The sequence below is a fragment of the Paralichthys olivaceus genome, chromosome 6 (genome assembly GCF_024713975.1).
Source record: "Paralichthys olivaceus isolate ysfri-2021 chromosome 6, ASM2471397v2, whole genome shotgun sequence".
NCBI lineage: Eukaryota > Metazoa > Chordata > Actinopteri > Pleuronectiformes > Paralichthyidae > Paralichthys > Paralichthys olivaceus.
This window is the reverse complement of record NC_091098.1, coordinates 14031813-14051678: the sequence shown is the minus strand read 5'-3', so window position 1 is coordinate 14051678 and position 19866 is coordinate 14031813. Positions and strand designations below refer to the sequence as shown.

The following is a 19866-nucleotide window of genomic DNA, read 5'->3' as shown; positions in this document are numbered from 1 at the left end:
TGTGAGAGAAGGGAGGGAGGTATGTTTTCGGAGTGTCTTGTGATGGGAGCGCCTGGGGTTAGCATGTAAAACCAGGGTTAGGCTGTTGCCTTTGTTTACTTTTACAAACATTTCTGATCATAGCAGGACACGATGTACAGTAAGAACAGGAGCAGTTTGAAAGTGATCCCTGAACACCTCCAGTGTGAAAATCTAACAGCGCTGACAATTTGATGCAGTGATAGCCAAGATGTTTATCAGCGGAACAGCAAACTGTCGCAGCAGATATCAGACACACTAGTGGCACATTCCACCTCTAATCCCTCAAACAATATCCCTGTCCCTTTTTGACTCCCACCGTCTCATTTCCCCTCTCTAAGCTTGTTCTGGTGACAGAGGGAGGATGTTGGTATAATCTGCTCTATGAAACACCTCTGCACGCTGCACCTGCACGACTATGTCCCTGACACTTGCGTTGTCTTGATAATGATCCAAATCCTAAGAGTTTATATGCAACAGACAGGCAGGAGTAAAAATATGGCGTGTGGAGCAGTGGCAGGCAGAGCCAAGGGCAGAATAAATTGCCGGTGTCAGGGAGAAAAATGACTGTGCAGTAAATGATCTATACACTTCGGCCATTAGGAAGCAGTGTCTTTTCACACCTGTAGTAGTAGTAGCATCACTGTGGACACAACAGCAAACTCTGACATGTCCATTAGGTGTAAACAGTATAAGCGCCTCCTCTGTCGTGGAGCTACAGACTGTGTCAGATAAGCTTCCACTTATATCAAGAGGGGAAATGTGGTGAATCAATAGTTCTATTCATTCGTCATGATAATTCTGCAGATAATAATATTGTATTTAATGGGGCTGTCAGGAAAGCATGATGACCAATCCAAACAACTTACACAAGAATCATCTTCAGTCAATACCTCTGTTGAACATGACTGAGAGCTAATACCTGTGTGATGCTTCTACTATCGTCTGGGGAACACTGCAGATGTTTTTTTCAGGATGAGCTGCTGACGTCAGCACGAGCGGGTGAGTCAAACCTGCGTCAGACTTCGTCGTGACTTGCCATAGTAATTTTTGCGTCCTGTGGGCGGCGGATTTATCCCACAACACAGCCACAACCACGTGGAAACCAGAGGTGTGAGCGGGTCCTGTGCGCGACAGACGGGTCTTTAAACGCCATTACCTGCAGCGGTCAATGTTGTTATAGCGGCCAAACGTGTGGCAGACTCAGCTCCTGCGTCAGACTTTACGCACCATGCGCCCTGGTGCGGTGTGATTTCGCGTCACTTTGCGCGCAGATATGTTGGAGCCACAACCTGAATGAAGACACATCTTTGGATTCATCCCGTCACGCTCACTCTGATGTTACAACCCATCCTGCAAACCACACACGGTAAGACCGACTGTACCCACTTCCACCATGTGATCGAGTTAAATGCATCTGTGCCAAATAAATCGCTTCGTATTGGTGTGAATTGCGCAGATAACCAGCTTTAGTTCCTCTCCTCTTAAATCAGGTGATGGAGTCGAGCGTCAGTTTTCACCTCATCACCTGACAAATTATGTTTTCGTCGCAGCTCCGGCGCTGATCGTCGCACATTAATCCTCTATCCGCGTTTGACGATGGCGCGCCGCGTGTGGCCGCATTCGGCTGGAATACAGATTCTCTGCTGATCACCACGCTGATTTACATCGGTGTTGTGTGTGTGCATCTCTGCATTGATTGTATTTGGGTAATTCGTTTGACCTTGACGTGGCATCAGAGGTTATATCTACATACAGTCAGCCCCCCAGCTGTGGTGCATGGGCCTGTGTGTAACGTGTTTTAAAGGATGCCTGAACATGAACATGCAGGTGCAGCGTTTTTTTGAACCAGCCACAATCATTGTTCAAATCCCAGTGAGAGGAGAGGCAGTTCACAATCTTATATTTTTCAATGAGTCCATGTTTATACTCAGAAATGGTTTTAAATCTAACTTGCATCTGCGTGAGTGCCTGGCTGCTGGATTGACACTGCAGCAGATCCCACAACCCACTGTTCCCTCCTGCAGCTTTGCCACAGTCACAGAGGCTACGTGGTGTTTGCAGACGTCCTTCAGGAAATATCACGCCTGTCCTTTAAGAAGTTGATAGGAGAGAGATAGTCGACCACTGATGCTGCAAGGATGGGATTTCAATTTTGCAGGAAGAGCCATTGCTTAGCAACCAGACAAGATAAAAGTGGAGCATATATTTGTGGCACAGACAGAGAACCTGGGCAGGTATATAATAATCAACAACAAACTGTCTATGGAGATTTAGGAATACACACACCTGCCTCCGAGGCCTATATGCACATGTTTGTTACAGGGGTCTGTTACCACCCCTCCCATAATGCTTTTCAAGAGTTCACATGTCGGCTACTTAAAGAGTCTACAGCACAAGATTCTTAAACACTTCTAATTCCCTGTATCTGTATCTCTGTAGTACACTGACTGCAGAGTATCATGGAAAAGAAACCCACTTGTGGCCACTTGATTACTCATAATAATGTGTTGTTCAGTGGATGTGAAAACCGGCGTTCTCTGTAATGCGCCATCTGTGTCAACACATACTGCGAAACCCAGAAAGTCGCTTGTTTATCTCTACATCAACATTGAAAACCTTCACTCCACACATGATTGAACAGCCAAAGAGAAAATCTATGCCCCCATCTTCTTGACTCATAATTAGTAAATGGGGCTGGTTGTTGCTAACTATACCAGCATTTCCGTTCATTTAAAAATAGGGCAAAATAAAGTGTGACAACCTTCCAGAGCTTCAACTCTACACAACTAAAAAATCCATGTCAGCAACTTGACACTAACTCATTTTTGTTTGCAAACATTCACAGCGTCGCCCCACGCCTCATTCACAGAGAGTTCGATGGTGACTCAGTATTGTGTGGTTGTAGGCTGCTGTGAAAAAAGGGTCACTGCTGCTCCGGGATCTGTGTCGAGCTCGCAGCCTCGGAGCTGCTGTGTGTCGTGACTACAAGGGCTCATCGCCACCTTTGAGGAATGTGATGTGCGTGCTGCTGGTGTGGACTCTGGGTGGGCTTAAGAGCTTGCAACCATTTTTGAGACGTCAATGTGAATAAAAGCTGAGCTTTAATCTCTGTTGCCTTGTCTCCAGATCTCATTTATCAGCTAAACCAGTAAACTGTGCACAAAGTCATTTCAGTCATTTTCTGCTTCTGAAGCTGTGTATATTGTATTTAAATACATATTACTTATTGTAAGGTTGACCTTTAGGTAATTATAGTTAATATATAGTAGATGCTAAAAACCTCAGATTGATTTCATGACTTTTCAAACATTAACCAGTAATGCTTTTACACCCAGGAAAATCAATCTGTGCATTCATCTCATCTGTAAGTAGTGAACACACTTGGAACAGGGATCAATGAGCACAAAAACACACACTGGGAGTTGTGGGCAGTGGCATCAGTTAGTCAGTTAAGTGCCTTGCTCAAAAGCATCATTTCAGCATTTGATGTTGAAGGAGGCTTCCTGCCAGCTTCTGTAAACTCGAGGCCACAGCTGCATCTTCAACACGGTCAAGCATCGTGCCATTTTGAGTTTTTGTGCTTGCAGCTGGAAATTTCCATTTTAAATTCAAATGATCAGGTCTCCAGATTATAGGGTTTCACAGCAGAGATGAAGAGAAGACTGCGTCAATAAAGAACACAGATGATTTGTCGTTTAGAGGTTTAGAAAGACTGATATTTTCATGCTTTATCTGTAAGAAACTGACCATTGTGAGTCTGACAATGTTTCAGGAGGGAAACTGACTGATAAATCACCATAGAACTGTTTTAATCACTGTCTATATCTCAGACAAGGATCTGGGTGGTTTATTGCTGCTGCTAAAACAAATAGCAGCTGCTATTTTTAAAATCCTGATGTTTGCAGGAGTTTCAGGCCTCCTAGAATTTCAGATGCAGTATAGCTCACATGCTGCAATGTGATTTAAACCAGTTTCTGCTGTAGGAGACTTAAAGAGAACAGGGCTGTAGGATTATTAAAGGGCCTGTGATGAAGTAATACATGCCAGAGAATCTGGAGAAACTAACTCTCCAAACAATTGCAGGACAACAGCCAGTTAATACTGGAGCACAAGACTCTTTCAATACAACAACTGAAATGTTAAAACAACCTGCAGACAAGAAGCTGAAGCTGATATTTGTGCTCGGCGGCGTTAGTTTTACTGCATTCCCCTGAGACCAGACGGCTCACTGCTGTTCACATGACTCAACTTTAGTATAATGGGCTCTGCTGTGAAATGGATTGTAATTCAATCTGTGTCTCATTTACCATAATGAAGTGGATTACTGAAATACCTCACTTATGGCCCTAAAGTGCTGCAGCTTTGCAACCTCTGTAAAATACTCTATGAATTCACAATAATAGGAGGAGCAACACAACCAAAATAGTCACATGTCATGTGTGACTGTGTGACTGTTTCCTATGCTTCAAATACCAATTATTGTCTTTTATTGATTGATTGACATAAATACCCAATAAAAAAATCACTTTATCCCAAAGCCCAACACAACAAATTCAGACATCTTGTTTATCTTGTTTGTTCAATGAGCTTTGTCAACCCCAAATATTTTGTTTATTTGTTTATTATGAGAAAAACCTGTCTCTCCTTATGAAAAATCTTGTTACATTAACATTATATGGTTTAAGTAGAAAAGTGCAGAAACTTTTAACAAAGCAACTACATTTCCTGTCCATCTCCAACCATTTTTCTTCACAGATCTAAGATAAAAGCACAACTTTCTTTCCCCGGCACCTTCACCTTGCTGCTGCCGCCTTCACCCCTCTGAAAGAGCTCCTGTGCTGCTGCCATGCCAAAGAACACCAAGGTGACCCAGCGGGAGCACAGCAATGAGCCTGTCACTGAGTCTGTGGCCGACCTGCTGTCCCTGGAGCACCCCATGGACTATAAGAGCAGTCAGATGAGCATGGGCCTAAGTCCCGGCTCGACTGCTCCTGTAAAGGCCCTGCTACCCTCCCCTGACCCAGATGCTGAGGACGGTCGGCCGGCCTGGAACAACAAGCTCCAGTACATCCTGGCCCAGGTTGGCTTCTCTGTGGGTCTGGGTAATGTCTGGAGGTTTCCCTATCTGTGCCAGAAGAACGGTGGAGGTAGGTGAATGGATGTCTGTCTGAGATCCTGTTGCATTGTAGCAGTTCAGTGTCTGAGCCACAGAAATCTGAAGGTTTTGCGTAGTCCAATGTGCAAAGTGCACAAACACTTCCCAGATTTGGAAGTTCCTAGTTGGGCCACCCATAGGTAACATTTGTACCCTCCGGGTGCTGAGTAATTGGAAATAATGAAGAATTGTATGCTGAGTCATGGCTGTTTATGTGTACTTTTTTTTATTAGTTCTGTAAAGTAAGTGACCAGATGGAATTAGTTAATTTAAAAGTATGTATGATTTTGTTCATATTATATAACCAGAATTTGCTTCACATTATAGAAATAAACACTTCAGCAATTACAGTCGATATTATGGTCAGTACCAGATATGGTCGGTGGTTACTGCTCTGGAAATTCTGTCTGAAGCTGAATCTGCAACCCAGAGACATTAACCGAGCACATGGTCTGAACATTTCATCAAAGAACGTAAAAAATTGTAAACTGATTAAACTGCATACTCTTTTTTTTGTGGATCCATTTGCCATCTGCTGACAGTTTAAGCAGTAACTGTGTAGTAACGTACTCCTCAGAATTTCCAATTTCCCGAGCTGTGAAGTAGTTGTTCCAACTGTTAGAATTCAGCAAAAATGTGGACACTGAATAAAATGTGTAAATGAATAAAACCATGACACCAATTTCCAATATTTGCAAAATAACGAAGATCAAAGAAAAGGATGAGGTGAGGCAGGCATTTAAATGATTTAAAAGATAAGTGTTTTCATTAAACACTGGGGTTAGACACATGGTTAGGATGGATATGCAGTTTGCAAGTGACAAATTGACATTACAAGCTGATTTTAAAATTACTTTAAATTGTAATATTAAGGGATTATGTCAGCAACTTTTGTGTGCAAAAACATTCATTCAGTTTGTTGCTATGTTTGTTCACATCATGTGTAAATATTAAGCTAAGCTGCTGGTAGCAGTGATCTTCACATCTAACTCCTGCCAAGCAAGCAAAACTTTTATTCCTTTAAGGTAATAATTCAATATATTTGACTGATGCTGTAAATGTAAAGTGGTGATCATGTCATAAAAAATCTCTGAATTAAATTAAATGAAGACTGAATCTAATAAAAAAATGTGTTTTATAAAACCTTACAAGGGAAAACTTCCTTAAACATTAATTTCATATTGTATGCGTGATTTTGGCTACATTTTCATAGAGTTTTAATTTTAGTTTTCAATAATTATCAGTATAAATTGGCCTCAATACGTGAGGGTTACGGACAGAGGATGTTGCACCCTGTACACATTTTTAAGCTCCATGGGGGAAATTGTGATTCGTGAATATCAGCTATATAAATAAACTTTGATATGTTGCAGTACTCTTTCAATTTTTATTGAAACCTCCTCCTCAGTTCACATGTTGACGGAGATGCAGCCTCCTTCTCTTTGATAAATTGCGTCCTATCAACCAATTAGCCAGCTAATCACACAAGTCACAGGAGCAATCTCTTCAACATTTCTCTATGAACTTGAGCCGTCAGCAGCTACAAGATGAGGAACATTCTCCTCAGAAAAATGTGGTACCACTGAGAGGTTTAGCATCATATCGGGAGACCCTCCAGTCTAATCTGTATTTGCTTTTCTTGCACAGTTCTCAGCCTTATCTGATTGGTATTTTGATTTAGTGGTCTTACGATGAGATGAAACGGTTTTGAGCACGATGGAGGAAGTGGAAGAGTAAACATTGATTTTCTGGGCTCTCAGCATTGTTGGTGTGTGGGAGGTATGTGTAAAGAGGGTATTTGAAATGCATGATATAACAAAGCTGAATGTGTGTGTGTGTATTTGCACAGTTTAATAACGTGTGCAGTAACGAGTGTGTATCCCCCGCTGACTCAGTGGTAGGTGCTGCATTGTCTTGTCTGGGCTTGTCCCAGTAATGAGGACAAACTGCCAGAGACTTCTAATTTTGTTTGATTTGTTTTATTTCATTTTCTGGGATAAATATAGTCTTATGAAAGTCCAAAGACATGATTAGGGTTAGGTTGATTGGACTCTGATATTAAGTGTGATTTAGAATGTGAATGGTTGTCTCAATGTGGATCCTGTGACACGCTGGCTTCCTGTTCGAGCTGCACCACACGTCTCGCGCAATGTCCGCTGATAACGGATGGATATTTATGGCCTAGATGCACATATTCTATTTTTTTATATCTGTCTCATTATGTTCCGTCTTTTATTTTTGCTACTATGGAGCCCACTGCAAACATTTTCCAAGATTTGCTGAAATGTCTTGAGCTTAATAGCTTAATTACTGAACAGACCAACTAACTTCACCATCCTATGGGTTTATTTCTAGATGGGCAAAACCTTGGGTGAAGTAATTCATATAAGGTCTCTCCACCTGCATGGTCTATATGCAATATTTGGTAGGAGAAACAAAGCTCCACAGTTCCCCACCAGCCTCTGTCTGGTGCATTTGTTTTAGAATAGACATCAAAGATCTGTAAAAGTCAGCAGCAGCACACATAATAATACCTCTGTAACATGACACTGTGTTCCTCTCTTTGTTTCCCCTGCCTGCTGCTGCAGCTCTAATAGCCACTCACGACGTTATCAGTGGGTCTGATTGAGTCAAACATCACAGTCATTTGTTTTCTAGTCTGGAAACAGCAGCTGTCCATCAGTGTGAGCCCGTCCTCGATGGCTTTGGATGGTTTTGTCACCATGGTGTCCATTCATGTCTTGACGTAAGCAGGTCTGAACATGCTCTCTGTCTCTCTCTCTCCATTGTTCCCTCTGCGAAAAAAAGCATATCTGACAAAGTGGTGAAAGGAAATTGAAGATGAAGAAAATGAAAGTGTGAGAGGGAAAAGGAGAAGACAGGAGTGAGAAACAGTGAAATTAGAGCAGTAGAAGATAGAGAGAATAGTCCTCAAAATAGAACCAGAAGGAGAGAAATTAATTATGTCCTGTCTTCGAATTTGTACCAACAGATTTTGTCCTTCACTATACATGGATTTCCAACACATAAAAAATATCAAAGCATCATTGATTCTGCAGTAATTCCTCCTCCCTCTGACCTTGCTCTGTCTCAGGTGCCTACCTGGTTCCCTACTTTATTCTCCTCCTGCTCATCGGCATCCCCTTGTTCTTCCTGGAGCTGGCAGTGGGTCAGAGGATCAGGCGCGGCAGCATCGGGGTGTGGAACTATGTCTACCCCCAGCTGGGAGGCATCGGAGTTTCCAGCCTGATGGTAAGTGTCGACATTAATCCATGCTCATGACCTTCATTTAGATAATCAAAGCAGAAATCCTCTCCGATTTTGGCACAAGATTTACAGGTTCTCCCTATTGTCTTGATTGATGGATGTTCTTAGTCCACAGCCATGTCTGTGAGGCTGGTATTTTGTATATCATTGAACAGATGACGGCACTAAATGAAATAAAATATATTTTTTAAATTCATTCTCTGAGAAACATAAAGATCTTTACAATAGCTGTGTAGCTGGGACTGTACATAAAAATGGATGACATGGCAGCTCCCCAAAAGTGAAGCCAAAGCATCTTGATCGCCACCTGGTGGCTGGCTGCAGTTGAGGACATAAAGCCCACCTCCTCCATGTTAGTCGATGGGACATGAACCAAATTTAACAGTCAGACAACATGTCAAACTAATACAATTGTTTCATTTTAGGTAGTTCTTATCACACTGATGTTTGTTTAAGACCACACTCCCACAGCTCCATCCCTTGATCATGGCTGCAAAGTCTTGCTCCAAATGCACAAAATGGTTTCATTTGTATTGAGGATATTTTAGACATGATGTCCATATTAATATACAATGATCAATGGTTTGATTGAAAAAACAGAAAAATGTCAACCTCACGATGGCACCAAAGGACCAAAGTCATTATTCTTTCATAGCTAGATTGTTACATGTAAGTTTATATATAGCATGGACATCTTAAATCTGTGATTGAATCATCAAACATCAAAACCACAAAGGATTAATAAATAGGCAGTAAAATGACTGCAGCTGGATTTAATTTCCCTTAATTTCACAGCTCGGTTCAGTGATACACAAAGACAACAAATGTGCTGCAGACCTCAGCCTGCTGCCTGCTCACATTACTTCCTCTTGATACTTGCTTGATACAGCAAGTGGCATCCAAAGACCAGTTCCCATCACTGTCACAATGTGTCCCCATCATCAGCAGGAGTAGTGACCCACCATGTCCCCACCTCCTCAGCAGCATAAAAACATATTCATTCAGTCGCTCAGTCAGTGATCTACTGCGTCCCTGTTTCTGTCAATCATCGTGAAAGAGATTTCATCAATTTAGTGTAAATGAGGGAGGGGGAGAGGGCTGGCCTGGGGCAGTGAGGCGTGTGGCAGCTCGGATGTGGCACAGGGAGATTCAGCAGCTATAAATAAACACCTTCTAAAACCGGACCCCAGCCTTTGCTGCTGAGAGCAAACGGCTCAATAATTTATACGCTCTCCAGCTTAAGCTGTGTACTCGGCGTCTGTGCCCTGACTCAAGAAGAGGTAATCACCTCGACAAACTCGCAAGCTGCTCCTCCGCTGTGCTGTTTGTATATTGTCTCTTCAGGAGTGACACGTGTTTTTGTTTCCTCTCATTCCCCCTCAGGTTTGCGGTTTTGTGGGCCTTTATTATAACGTGATTATCGGCTGGAGCATCTTCTATTTCTTCCAGTCCTTCCAGTATCCCCTGCCTTGGGCTGAATGCCCCATCCAGATAAATGGAACCCAAGCCAGTGAGTCACCAAAACACAATACACTGGACAACACAGCAGAAAGTTTAACAGAGATGTAAAGCAAAAACACAACATAGTGTTCTATTGTTCAGTATGCTGTATTCATATATAGAATTATGTTTGGCTATATGCAGAGGTGACATTTACCCATTTACACTTATTATGCACTTTACAATTGTATTTCTATTTTCTTCTTTTTGCTCCGCTACATATATCTGAGCGCTTGTCACTGGTCAGTTGACGAATTAAGATTTTACATTCAGTCTATGCACTGGAAGATTCTCTATGTTAGGGCTGCAGTTTTTATTGTCACAAAATCTAGATTATTTCCAGCCTAGAAAGTGTTGTTTCTACAAAAAAGATTTTCACCTTAGTGTTTTGCTTGGAAAATTAGCAAATATGAAGGACAAATAAATGATCAAAATCATTGAAGGTTAATTTTATTTGGATTGACTAATAATTTTTTTCCAAAGTCTTCAACACTTTTAGACAGTGATAAGTTAAATTACATTATATTGCATTAAATCAAGACGAATGACACAAATATTATAAATACTTTAAACAGGACTGTTACAATTACAATGACGCAATGCTTATCACATATACAGTAATGATAATGAATTGAATATAATCCTCTAAAAGGAAACTCTCTGCACGATAAGTATCTTACTTTTGATACTTTACCTGTTTCAGGTCATGGTCAAAAAAACTGGACCAATTTTACCTAATGGAGTATTTTTAGGTTTACTTACTAGATGTCCCATTATTTTGTACATGTGCAGACGTCACTGTCCGAGCAAGTTTTAGCCACTTCCCTCCCTTTGCTCAATACTCTTGCAGTTGTGGAGCCAGAGTGTGAGAAGAGCTCAGCCACCACTTACTTCTGGTACCGCCAGACTCTCAACATAACCAGCTCCATCGATGACACCGGTGGCCTGAACTGGAAGATGACCCTGTGCCTGCTGGTGGCCTGGATCCTGGTCTGCCTGGCTGTCATTAAGGGCATCCAGTCCTCTGGGAAGGTACGGTGGTGTCTGTGGCTTCACAGCAGCAGCAGAGCCTGCAAACTGTCGACATTAACACACACTTATCTCACCACAGCACACACTCTCTGTGAAGATGTAAATAAAAAATAATTTGAGGAAAAGCTTTAAAATCCTATTTCTATTCAATGATTAATCCTGTTTTATCCACTGTGGTGATGCTTTTCAGTCAAAGACAATATGCTAAAGCCTGTCACCAGCACTTGTCTATTTTTGGATCTCATCTATATTATGGAGGAGAGAGACATGCAATATTAACAAGCTTAAACTGAACCAAGCAAAGACTGGTTCAGGATGCAAAAGATGGAAATGCTCCATTTGGCAACAACATCCGGTAATGTTGATCCAGAGAGTGAGTCATGTACCACCTCGCAACATCAGGCCCACGGAGGAGAGTAGAGAGTAGATGGTCAAGGTCTGACGAGTTTTGTTTACCGCTAAACTGTGTGATCTAATTATCATAGTATTGTATGTGATGCAACGGTTACCCAGAATGCTTTAGGAAGGACTTTTGACTCATCTCCATAAACCTCAAGGAGTCTTCTCCACATTTGGTTAGATTTCACAGTTTTAGTGCCAAGCAAACACAAAATCGTTCTGGGATTTGTTCATTGTGTGTGTGTGTGTGTGTGTGTATTGTCACAATTCCTCCTTCATGTGTGGGGCATCAGAAAACTGTGTCCATGGCAACACTGTCTGATGCTCTCTCTCTCTCTCTCTCTCTCTCTCTCTCTCTCTCTCTCTCTCTCTCTCTCTCTCTCCCTGTCCCTCACTCTCTTTTAGGTGATGTACTTCAGCTCTCTGTTCCCGTACGTGGTGCTCTTCTGTTTCCTGGTACGAGGTCTGATGCTGAAAGGAGCAGTGGACGGCATCGCTCACATGTTCACCCCTAAGGTGAGATGAAAAACGTTGGCCATTTTGACCCAGAGAAGGTGAAATTCTAAAAGAGGGTTAGCTCAGCAGGATGTTGAGGATATTTACACAATGAGGAGAACGTTCTCTAACACGTAAGTGTGTTGTGCTTGAGGGGAAAATGAATTCTGAAGCCTGCTGCCATCTCAGTGCTGATCACTCATACACAGATCACTGGTCTGGCACATATGTACGTTGATGGTGATCAGCCTTGAGCAGCTGATGGTTTCAGCATCTTTAAAATATAAACATAAACATCCCTATTATGTCAAGTGTTGGATTGATGTCTCCCTCTAGTGGTGTCTGTGATTACATACCAAAATAGACAGTGTACAGGAGCAGTATTACTTACTGTGAACTAGAACGCTAGCGGATTTAAATTTGCCAGATCCACACTTTTATTGGGATTTGCACCAAAAGGGCACAGACTCATAAATAATCCTGGATTAATGGATTATTCTCACATAAATTGGTGAAAATGTCATAAGACACCCCATCTGTCAGTGTTGAGGATAGTGAAAAAAATCCACTCATCCAATGTGAATTCATTTGTAGTTGGAATGTCTGCTGACATCAGATGTCAAAGACGAGTAAGAAACAACAAATTATGGCAGAACCATGGATTCATGGCTTTTACGTTTCACTGTGAGATCAACATTTTAGCTTTTACTCGATCTGTAAGTTGACCTCATACTGCCATATTTTACAACAGGGCTACACTTGTGGATTTCTCTGTTGTGATTTCAGTTTGAATTATTAAAATCAAAAGTGTATGTTAAAGATAAACCATTTATTGTTCATAGAATTTTGACTTTTTTACTGAATATTTTTATATCCACAGACTTAAATGTGGTTGTTAGTACAAATACATGAAAAAAGAAAAAGAACTGAATAGAAATTTAAAAAATAAAACAAAATAAAGGAAGAAACATAAAATGATGTACAAAAATATTTTTTTAATTGGCAAAAATGCTGTCAGTCATGTGTTCAAGGAGGCAGACGTCCATTTATCTATCTATCAAGAATATCTTTGTCATACTATAATACAGTTAAATATGAAGTAATCCATCACTTATCTTTGTTTCTCCTATGGTCTTCAGCTAGAAAAGATGTTGGAGCCGCAGGTGTGGAGAGAAGCAGCCACACAGGTCTTCTTCGCCCTCGGTCTGGGCTTTGGAGGCGTCATCGCTTTCTCCAGCTACAACAAGCGAGACAACAACTGCCACTTCGATGCAGCGCTGGTCTCCATCATCAACTTTGTTACCTCCATCCTGGCCACTTTAGTAGTGTTTGCTGTGCTGGGCTTCAAGGCGAACATAATGAACGAGAAGTGTGTCGTCGAGTGAGTCTGTCACACTGTAACACACACCACATGGCTTTCCTGATTTTCACTGTAATGTTTGCTCTCTAACACGTCCATCCTCTCCACATCTCTAATGTGCAGGAATGCTGAAAAGATCCTGGGCTACTTAAGCACCGGTGTGCTGAGCAAAGAGCTCATCCCACCTCACATCAACTTCTCCCATCTGTCTGCCCAGGACTACGAAGAGATGTACGCCGTCATTAAGACGGTAAAGGAGGACAGCTTCGGACAGCTGGGCCTGGACGCCTGCATCCTGGAGGACGAACTCAACAAGGTCAGTGAGCGAGATGTTTTCATCCCTCTGCATTTGTTTGTTTGTTTGTTTGTTTGTTTGAAGCAAGATTACGCTAAAACAACTGGACATATTACCATGAGACTTTGGGAGAGGATGTTTAATGGGTCTCGGAAGAAACTGTTATATTTTGGTGTGGATCTGGATCAGGGGGAGATCCAGAATAATTTTTGTTCACTTTCTTTAAAACGTATCTATGTGTGTAAAATTTGGTGCAGCTTGATTTAATTGAAGCGGACTGTTGGGCCTTGGTGGAGGTTTGCGCTTTACTGAGTGCCATTCTAGTATGTTATTTGTGTGTTCACTTGTTTGAGTCTTCATTTACAATTTAAAATTAATATTTGTCTCAACAAAGGAAACACAAATATTGTGATCATGTGATAATTTCCTTTCTCCCTTTTTCCTGTTTTGTTGGTGATGGTGGGATTTTAAGTGTAAACTTATATCACATTTTATTAATGGATGTAGAAATGGAAGTTAATTGGTTGATTTTCCACATGTTTTTTTTTCAAGCAGCACATTAGCCATCCTTGACAAGCGATAACCTCTTTACCTCCTTCTCTCCATCATCCAGGCTGTTCAGGGAACTGGTCTGGCATTCATTGCCTTCACGGAGGCCATGACTCATTTCCCCGCCAGTCCCTTCTGGTCTGTCATGTTCTTCTTCATGCTAATCAACTTGGGGTTAGGAAGCATGATCGGCACCATGACCGGCATCACCACGCCCATACTGGATGCCTTCAAGATCCGCAAGGAGATCCTGTGTGGTGAGTCTGGATTCTGGTTTTTCAAATCAAAATTCTTTTACTTGATCTCTGCTTCTGACTGGTTTCTTCTTCTCTCCCTCAGTGGTCTGCTGTGTCATAGCCTTCCTGTTAGGCCTGCTGTTCGTGCAGCGTTCAGGGAACTACTTTGTCACCATGTTTGACGACTACTCAGCTGGTTTGCCCCTCACTGTGGTGGTGATCCTGGAGAACATCTCTGTAGCCTGGATCTATGGCACTAAGAGGTCACTTTATATTCCTCACTTTTTCCTTCATTTACAGGAAATATTCACCACAAATCAATATGTTTCTCTTACCTACAGTTTGTCTAATTTTGTCAGCACTGTGGCATTCGGTGACATGCATCTGATGGGACGTTTATTCTTCCTTCTTTCATTCATTCACAGGTTCATGCAGGACCTGGAGGACATGCTTGGTTTCAGGCCATACTCTTTCTATTACTACATGTGGAGGTACGTTTCTCCAGCTATCTTGGTGGTGCTCATCATCGCCACTGTCATCGAGATGGCTGTGAGTCCTGCAGGATACAACGCCTGGGTGGAGGCCGAGGTCAGTGTTCACTTTCTCCTGTCTATGACTGTGTTCTCTCCTCTCTTATTTTTCCATTCTTTTCATATCTTTTTTGTGTCTTTCTCCATCCTCTTCCCACTGCCAGGGCTCAGAGAGTTTCCATAGCTACCCCCCCTGGGCTTTAGCCATGGCCTACGCCCTCATTGTTGCTGCAATGCTGCCTTTACCTCTCGTCTTCATCGTCCGCCACTTCAACCTGATCTCAGACGGCTCCAACAAGCTGTCTGTCTCCTACCGTAAAGGCATGATGAAGGACATCTCCAACCTGGAAGAGCAGGACGAGCAGCGCTTCATCCTCAGCAAGAACCCCAGCGAGGCTCCCTCCCCGATGCCCGCCCACCGTGCCCAACTGGGCCCTGGGGGCACTCAGGAAATGACCAACACCAACTACGGCACCAGCACCAAGACGGGCTACCAGAACATCGGCTCGCCCGAGTCTGAGCTATGATCCGCTGAGCTTGTTGATCCTCCCGCCAGTTAAAACCCGGCCCTGCTTCAAGACAGGGAGTCAGAGAAAGAAAGGGAGGAGCAGAGGAAGTCAAGAAGGAGAGAAAATTCACTGCCAGTTGTTGCAGCATTCATTACACCTTAACCCCCAGAACTGAATCCCACTTTCCCCCTCCTTCCCTGGTTCATCGCTCCCTGCCTACGGTTCTTCCCCATCACAGGATTCACACTACTGATTGCCCATCAACCCCCGGCTGAGATGAAGGGATCATGGGAATATGAGTCCCACCAGATATGATGAGCTATTTCATCTGTAAAGGTATTACAGGGGCAGAGGGGGATAGAGGGTGCGACAGGGGGAGGAATGAAGCTATGAAAGGTCCATCATGTGCTTACATACAGGCTTTGTTTTGTAACGAGCTCTGGCTGAGGTTAAGGTGTGTGCAACACCAGATGCTTAATGTTATACTGAAATGTAATCCTACGTGTTTACCTGTCTGGAGAAGGTTATTTTTTCAGACAGCTGGATGTCCGTAGCTCTGGGAGGTCATCATCTTACTCTGGTTCCGTTGTAGAGGATTGTGATTTGTGGGGACAGGGAGGAAGACTCAGAAAACGAAACACACTCATCTTTGTCCGAATCTGTATCGCTGTATGAGAACGTCTCTCATCTACAGTATATGACAAAATGATTCCATCGCATCCATAGCAGTGTGTAATAAGTGATTCTGATAGTGTACACAGTGTTACAAGCACATTAGTATATCTTCACGTTTATTGTGCCTATCATGCATCAGCAATAATGACCAGTCAAAGCAGGGTCCTCTTGAAGCTGTGGATCTCCTTCTATCCCCCTTTTCCCCACTGATGTAGAATACTATACATTTGTGTCGTGCAGTAGTCTGAGATGTCACCGTAAATCGTGTATATACACATCTGTAGTGCAAAACGAGCGGAAACTATCCGTGTCCTTGTTTCTTTTTCTCTCAACACTGAAGCACAGATGCCCGCTATCGTTTCAGCATCTCTGAGCCTTAACACAGAGAAGCACTTTTCTTTCAAACAATCTCCTCCTCGATAAAAACAAGGCTCTGTGCTGCTCCAGTTGCAGCTGGGTCAGACAAAGCTTTTCCATTTGAATCAATCACTTTAATCAAGCGATTCCATTTTTAATCAATGCCTTAGAAGGACAGAGGTGACGGTGCACAGGTAGAGATAAGCAGAGGGGCTTAGAGCGGCAGACACAGAAGGAATAGGTAATGTGAGTTTTGTCTTTGTGTGCAGGCAGATATGCATGTGCGCGCGTTATTGTGTTGTCGTCCACCGCTGAATGAGAGCTCCCGGCGACCCTGCCTGGTTAAAAATAGAGTTGTGTTACCCGGGGGATGCCGTGGCAACGCACCATAGATACACATCCTCTTCTGATGGGGAGGAGGAATAGAAGAGTTGACACCTTGCTTTGTCTGCTCCACCTGCACGTCTGTTTGTTCAGCAATACAGAGATGAAGTCCTACAATGATATTAATGCTACAGTTCATTGAATATGAGGTTCCTCGCTGTGGACTAATCTCACCTCCTCCCTGAGAGGTTGATGTCTCGGGCTTAAATGTTGTACATTCCTCTAGGACGTCATTTCATAAGCACTACGATATTCACTTTGATGTCTTTTCTGTGGAAAACTTAAAGCTCTTTATTTTGTAATGTATAATATTGTATGACAATGTATGTGGAAGGGTGTAATGTGGAAAGTGTACCATGATATAAATGTTTGGAATAATAATGTTTGGTCGTCACCACTGGGCGTCTCTGCTGGCCAGCAGGGGGAGCCAGTGACACACAGTCTCCTGTGGCCCCTCCCTGAGACAACACAGATACTTGAGACTGAACAGATGTACTGTGAAGCACAGTCACATTGTTTTGGTGCCTGAGCAGCATCTCCGTAGTCTGTATCGCCTTATGCTTTTCTCTTTCTCATTTCTCTCGATCCCCTCGTTCATGTCAGCGTCTCGTTCACTTGAGCACTTTAATTAGACAGAGACCCTGGAGTTGTTTGTGAAGCACACATCTGACAAAAATGTGGAGGTTAAACATTTATCAAACTAATACTATCACTGAATAGATAAGCAATATTTATACATATACAGTAACTACAGTGTTTATACAATGACACAAGTCATTTTCTAATGTATCTTATCATAGAGGATATTATTAGCATTTGAACAGGTACAGTAAAAGCACAAGTGATGCTGAGTACATTAAAGATGGCTCTGTTCAGTTCTAGTGTCCCAGTCAGACATGACGATCCTGAAACTGAAGCAGCCATGAGCTGTAACAGGAGGTCATAGTAATAATAATACTTTATCTATAGAGTCATGTGGCCTCTATCATGGTTCTTGCATCGGTTTGTGTTTGAGGATAGCAAAACACAGAGGCTGTGATATATAGCAAGGGTTGGTATACACTTAAATGCTGATGGTGGTGTGACGGTTAACGCTGGTGCTTCACGGTCAGAAGGTTGCTGGTTCTTGTTGTTGTTGATTCCTTCTTCCCATGTCTGCATGGGTTTTCTCCATGTACTCTGGCTTCCTCCCACAGTCCAACAACATGCAGACTTCTGTTAATTGGACACTCTTAATCAGCCATTGGTGTGGGAGTGAATGGTCCTGTTTTTTCAATGATAAGCTGGTGACCTGTCTCGAGTCAGGACCTCACAAATGACAATGTGCACACAGTAAAGGTTCATTTTCTTTGATTATATACTGGGTGTTTTATGGCCAATCGACTTGTGGCACCACATAACCCCAGGTGAAGACTCTCACCTGTGTAAAAAGTTTGGGCTCGGGCGTTAAAGCACATTTAGGGAAGCACAGTAACAAAAGCACAAACGTGAGTTTCTTGTCTGTTTAGAGGATCAGAAAGTACAGAGTAAGAAAGTAAGAAACTTGTAGATCACGTTCGTTATGGTCTGATTCCTGCATCTGCCGAGAGGTCAGTGGAGGGTGAAGCTGCTCTCTGAAAGCCTTCCTCACTGGACGCTCAACTGCACCAATAGTTTCTGTCACTGTGGTTACAGACCGATGTGCACGATATAAAGATGGAGTATGACAAACTACTGATGTGGTGGATATCACACAAAGAGCACAGTTTTATTTTCCTCTATTCACTGCTATAGATAGAAATACAACTTATCTCCATTCTTGGCACAGCAGGTCTTGCCTCTAATATTTAATAAACTCTTTCGAGGACTGTTAAAGCGAATAGGATATTGTGATATTTCATATTTATTATTGAAGACACAGATTCCAACTCCAGGGTCTTTTTGTATCGTCCATGTGTCGGCTGTGTCGTGTTATGTACCACAAAGCAACTTCTAGAGCATAACTCAGTTGATAATGTTAATACTGAGATTATCTCACCAAACGTAGAGTAATAGTGTATTTTATTTTATGTGCAGATAGTCTTTATGTGAGCAAACCATAGTTATATTTATAGTATTTAAGATTATGTATTTAATCTGTACATATTGATGTACATTCTGATGAGTATCTATAGTAGGCGTGACAGGATGTAAACTTGAGCTGTAAATAATAATTGTATATTTTGAGATATTTTTTGATTTTTGTATTGTTGGGTAATGTTACTTTAGAGTCTGTAGGTTTGTGGTGTTAGTGTGTGGTTGTTCTCAATCCAAATAGCTGAGTGACTGTGTGTGTGTGTGTGTGTGTGTGTGTGTGTGTGTGTGTGTGTGTGTGTGTGTGTGTGTGTTTTTGATGTTTAAATGTGTGGGTTTTTTCTCCTCTGTCAGTGTTGTGTGCTGCTGATCTAATCTAGTAGATTAAATCCTGTTGTTACTGTGACCTGGGACTTCTAATGTAAGCAATCTCTTCTCGTTGTTTCTCACTGGAGCTGCAGTGGTTTCCAGAACCAAACTGGAAACACCATCACAAAGGAATGTTCGACTGTAACAGAGCGTCAGAAACTTTAGTTTTTGATCTTAGAGTTATGAACTGTACAAACATGTTGGACGAAGCAAACAGGAAATTAAAATCACCACTTTTATGAAACAGAAATATGTTGTGTGTGTCATTTATTCTGGGTTTGAACGCCGTACACTTTAATCCTAATAAATATTCTGAGCCGCCACAACATTTAAAATGCATTGATGCATAATGGGTGAAGAAAACACTTAAAACACATGTAGCCACAGATAGTAGTAAAAAGGTGAGGAAAAATGTTATCATCTTAAACACATGTTCTGTATCAATCAATGACTTGCAACTAATTCAAATCTTAATGTGAATTTATAATTGATCAAACATTTCATCAAATATTATTGATCAAATGCTGTAGAGCAAGTAAGGGATGGTGATTCAAGGAAAATGTTCAGCAATTGGAGATAATATTTAAAACAAGATCAAGCAGTAAAATCTACTTAAAATATGTATAAAGTCTCAATTTGGAGAAAAATGATGAATAAAACGCTTCTGTGTTCTTATCTGTT

The 19866-nt window shown here is 42.0% G+C and overlaps 1 protein-coding gene across 1 annotated transcript; it reads left to right on the top strand.

Annotated features, from left to right (window-relative positions):
* The first annotated feature begins 1035 nt into the window (after positions 1-1035).
* On the top strand, positions 1036-19435 carry slc6a17 (solute carrier family 6 member 17). The gene is made up of 12 exons (XM_020088686.2): positions 1036-1387; positions 4777-5168; positions 8271-8428; positions 9827-9953; positions 10794-10975; positions 11780-11890; positions 13009-13250; positions 13353-13545; positions 14138-14330; positions 14413-14572; positions 14735-14897; positions 15004-19435. Exons 2-12 carry the CDS (start codon positions 4868-4870, stop codon positions 15364-15366), a joined length of 2193 nt encoding a protein of 730 aa, XP_019944245.1. The 5' UTR covers positions 1036-1387; positions 4777-4867; the 3' UTR covers positions 15367-19435.
* Positions 19436-19866: the final 431 nt, after the last annotated feature.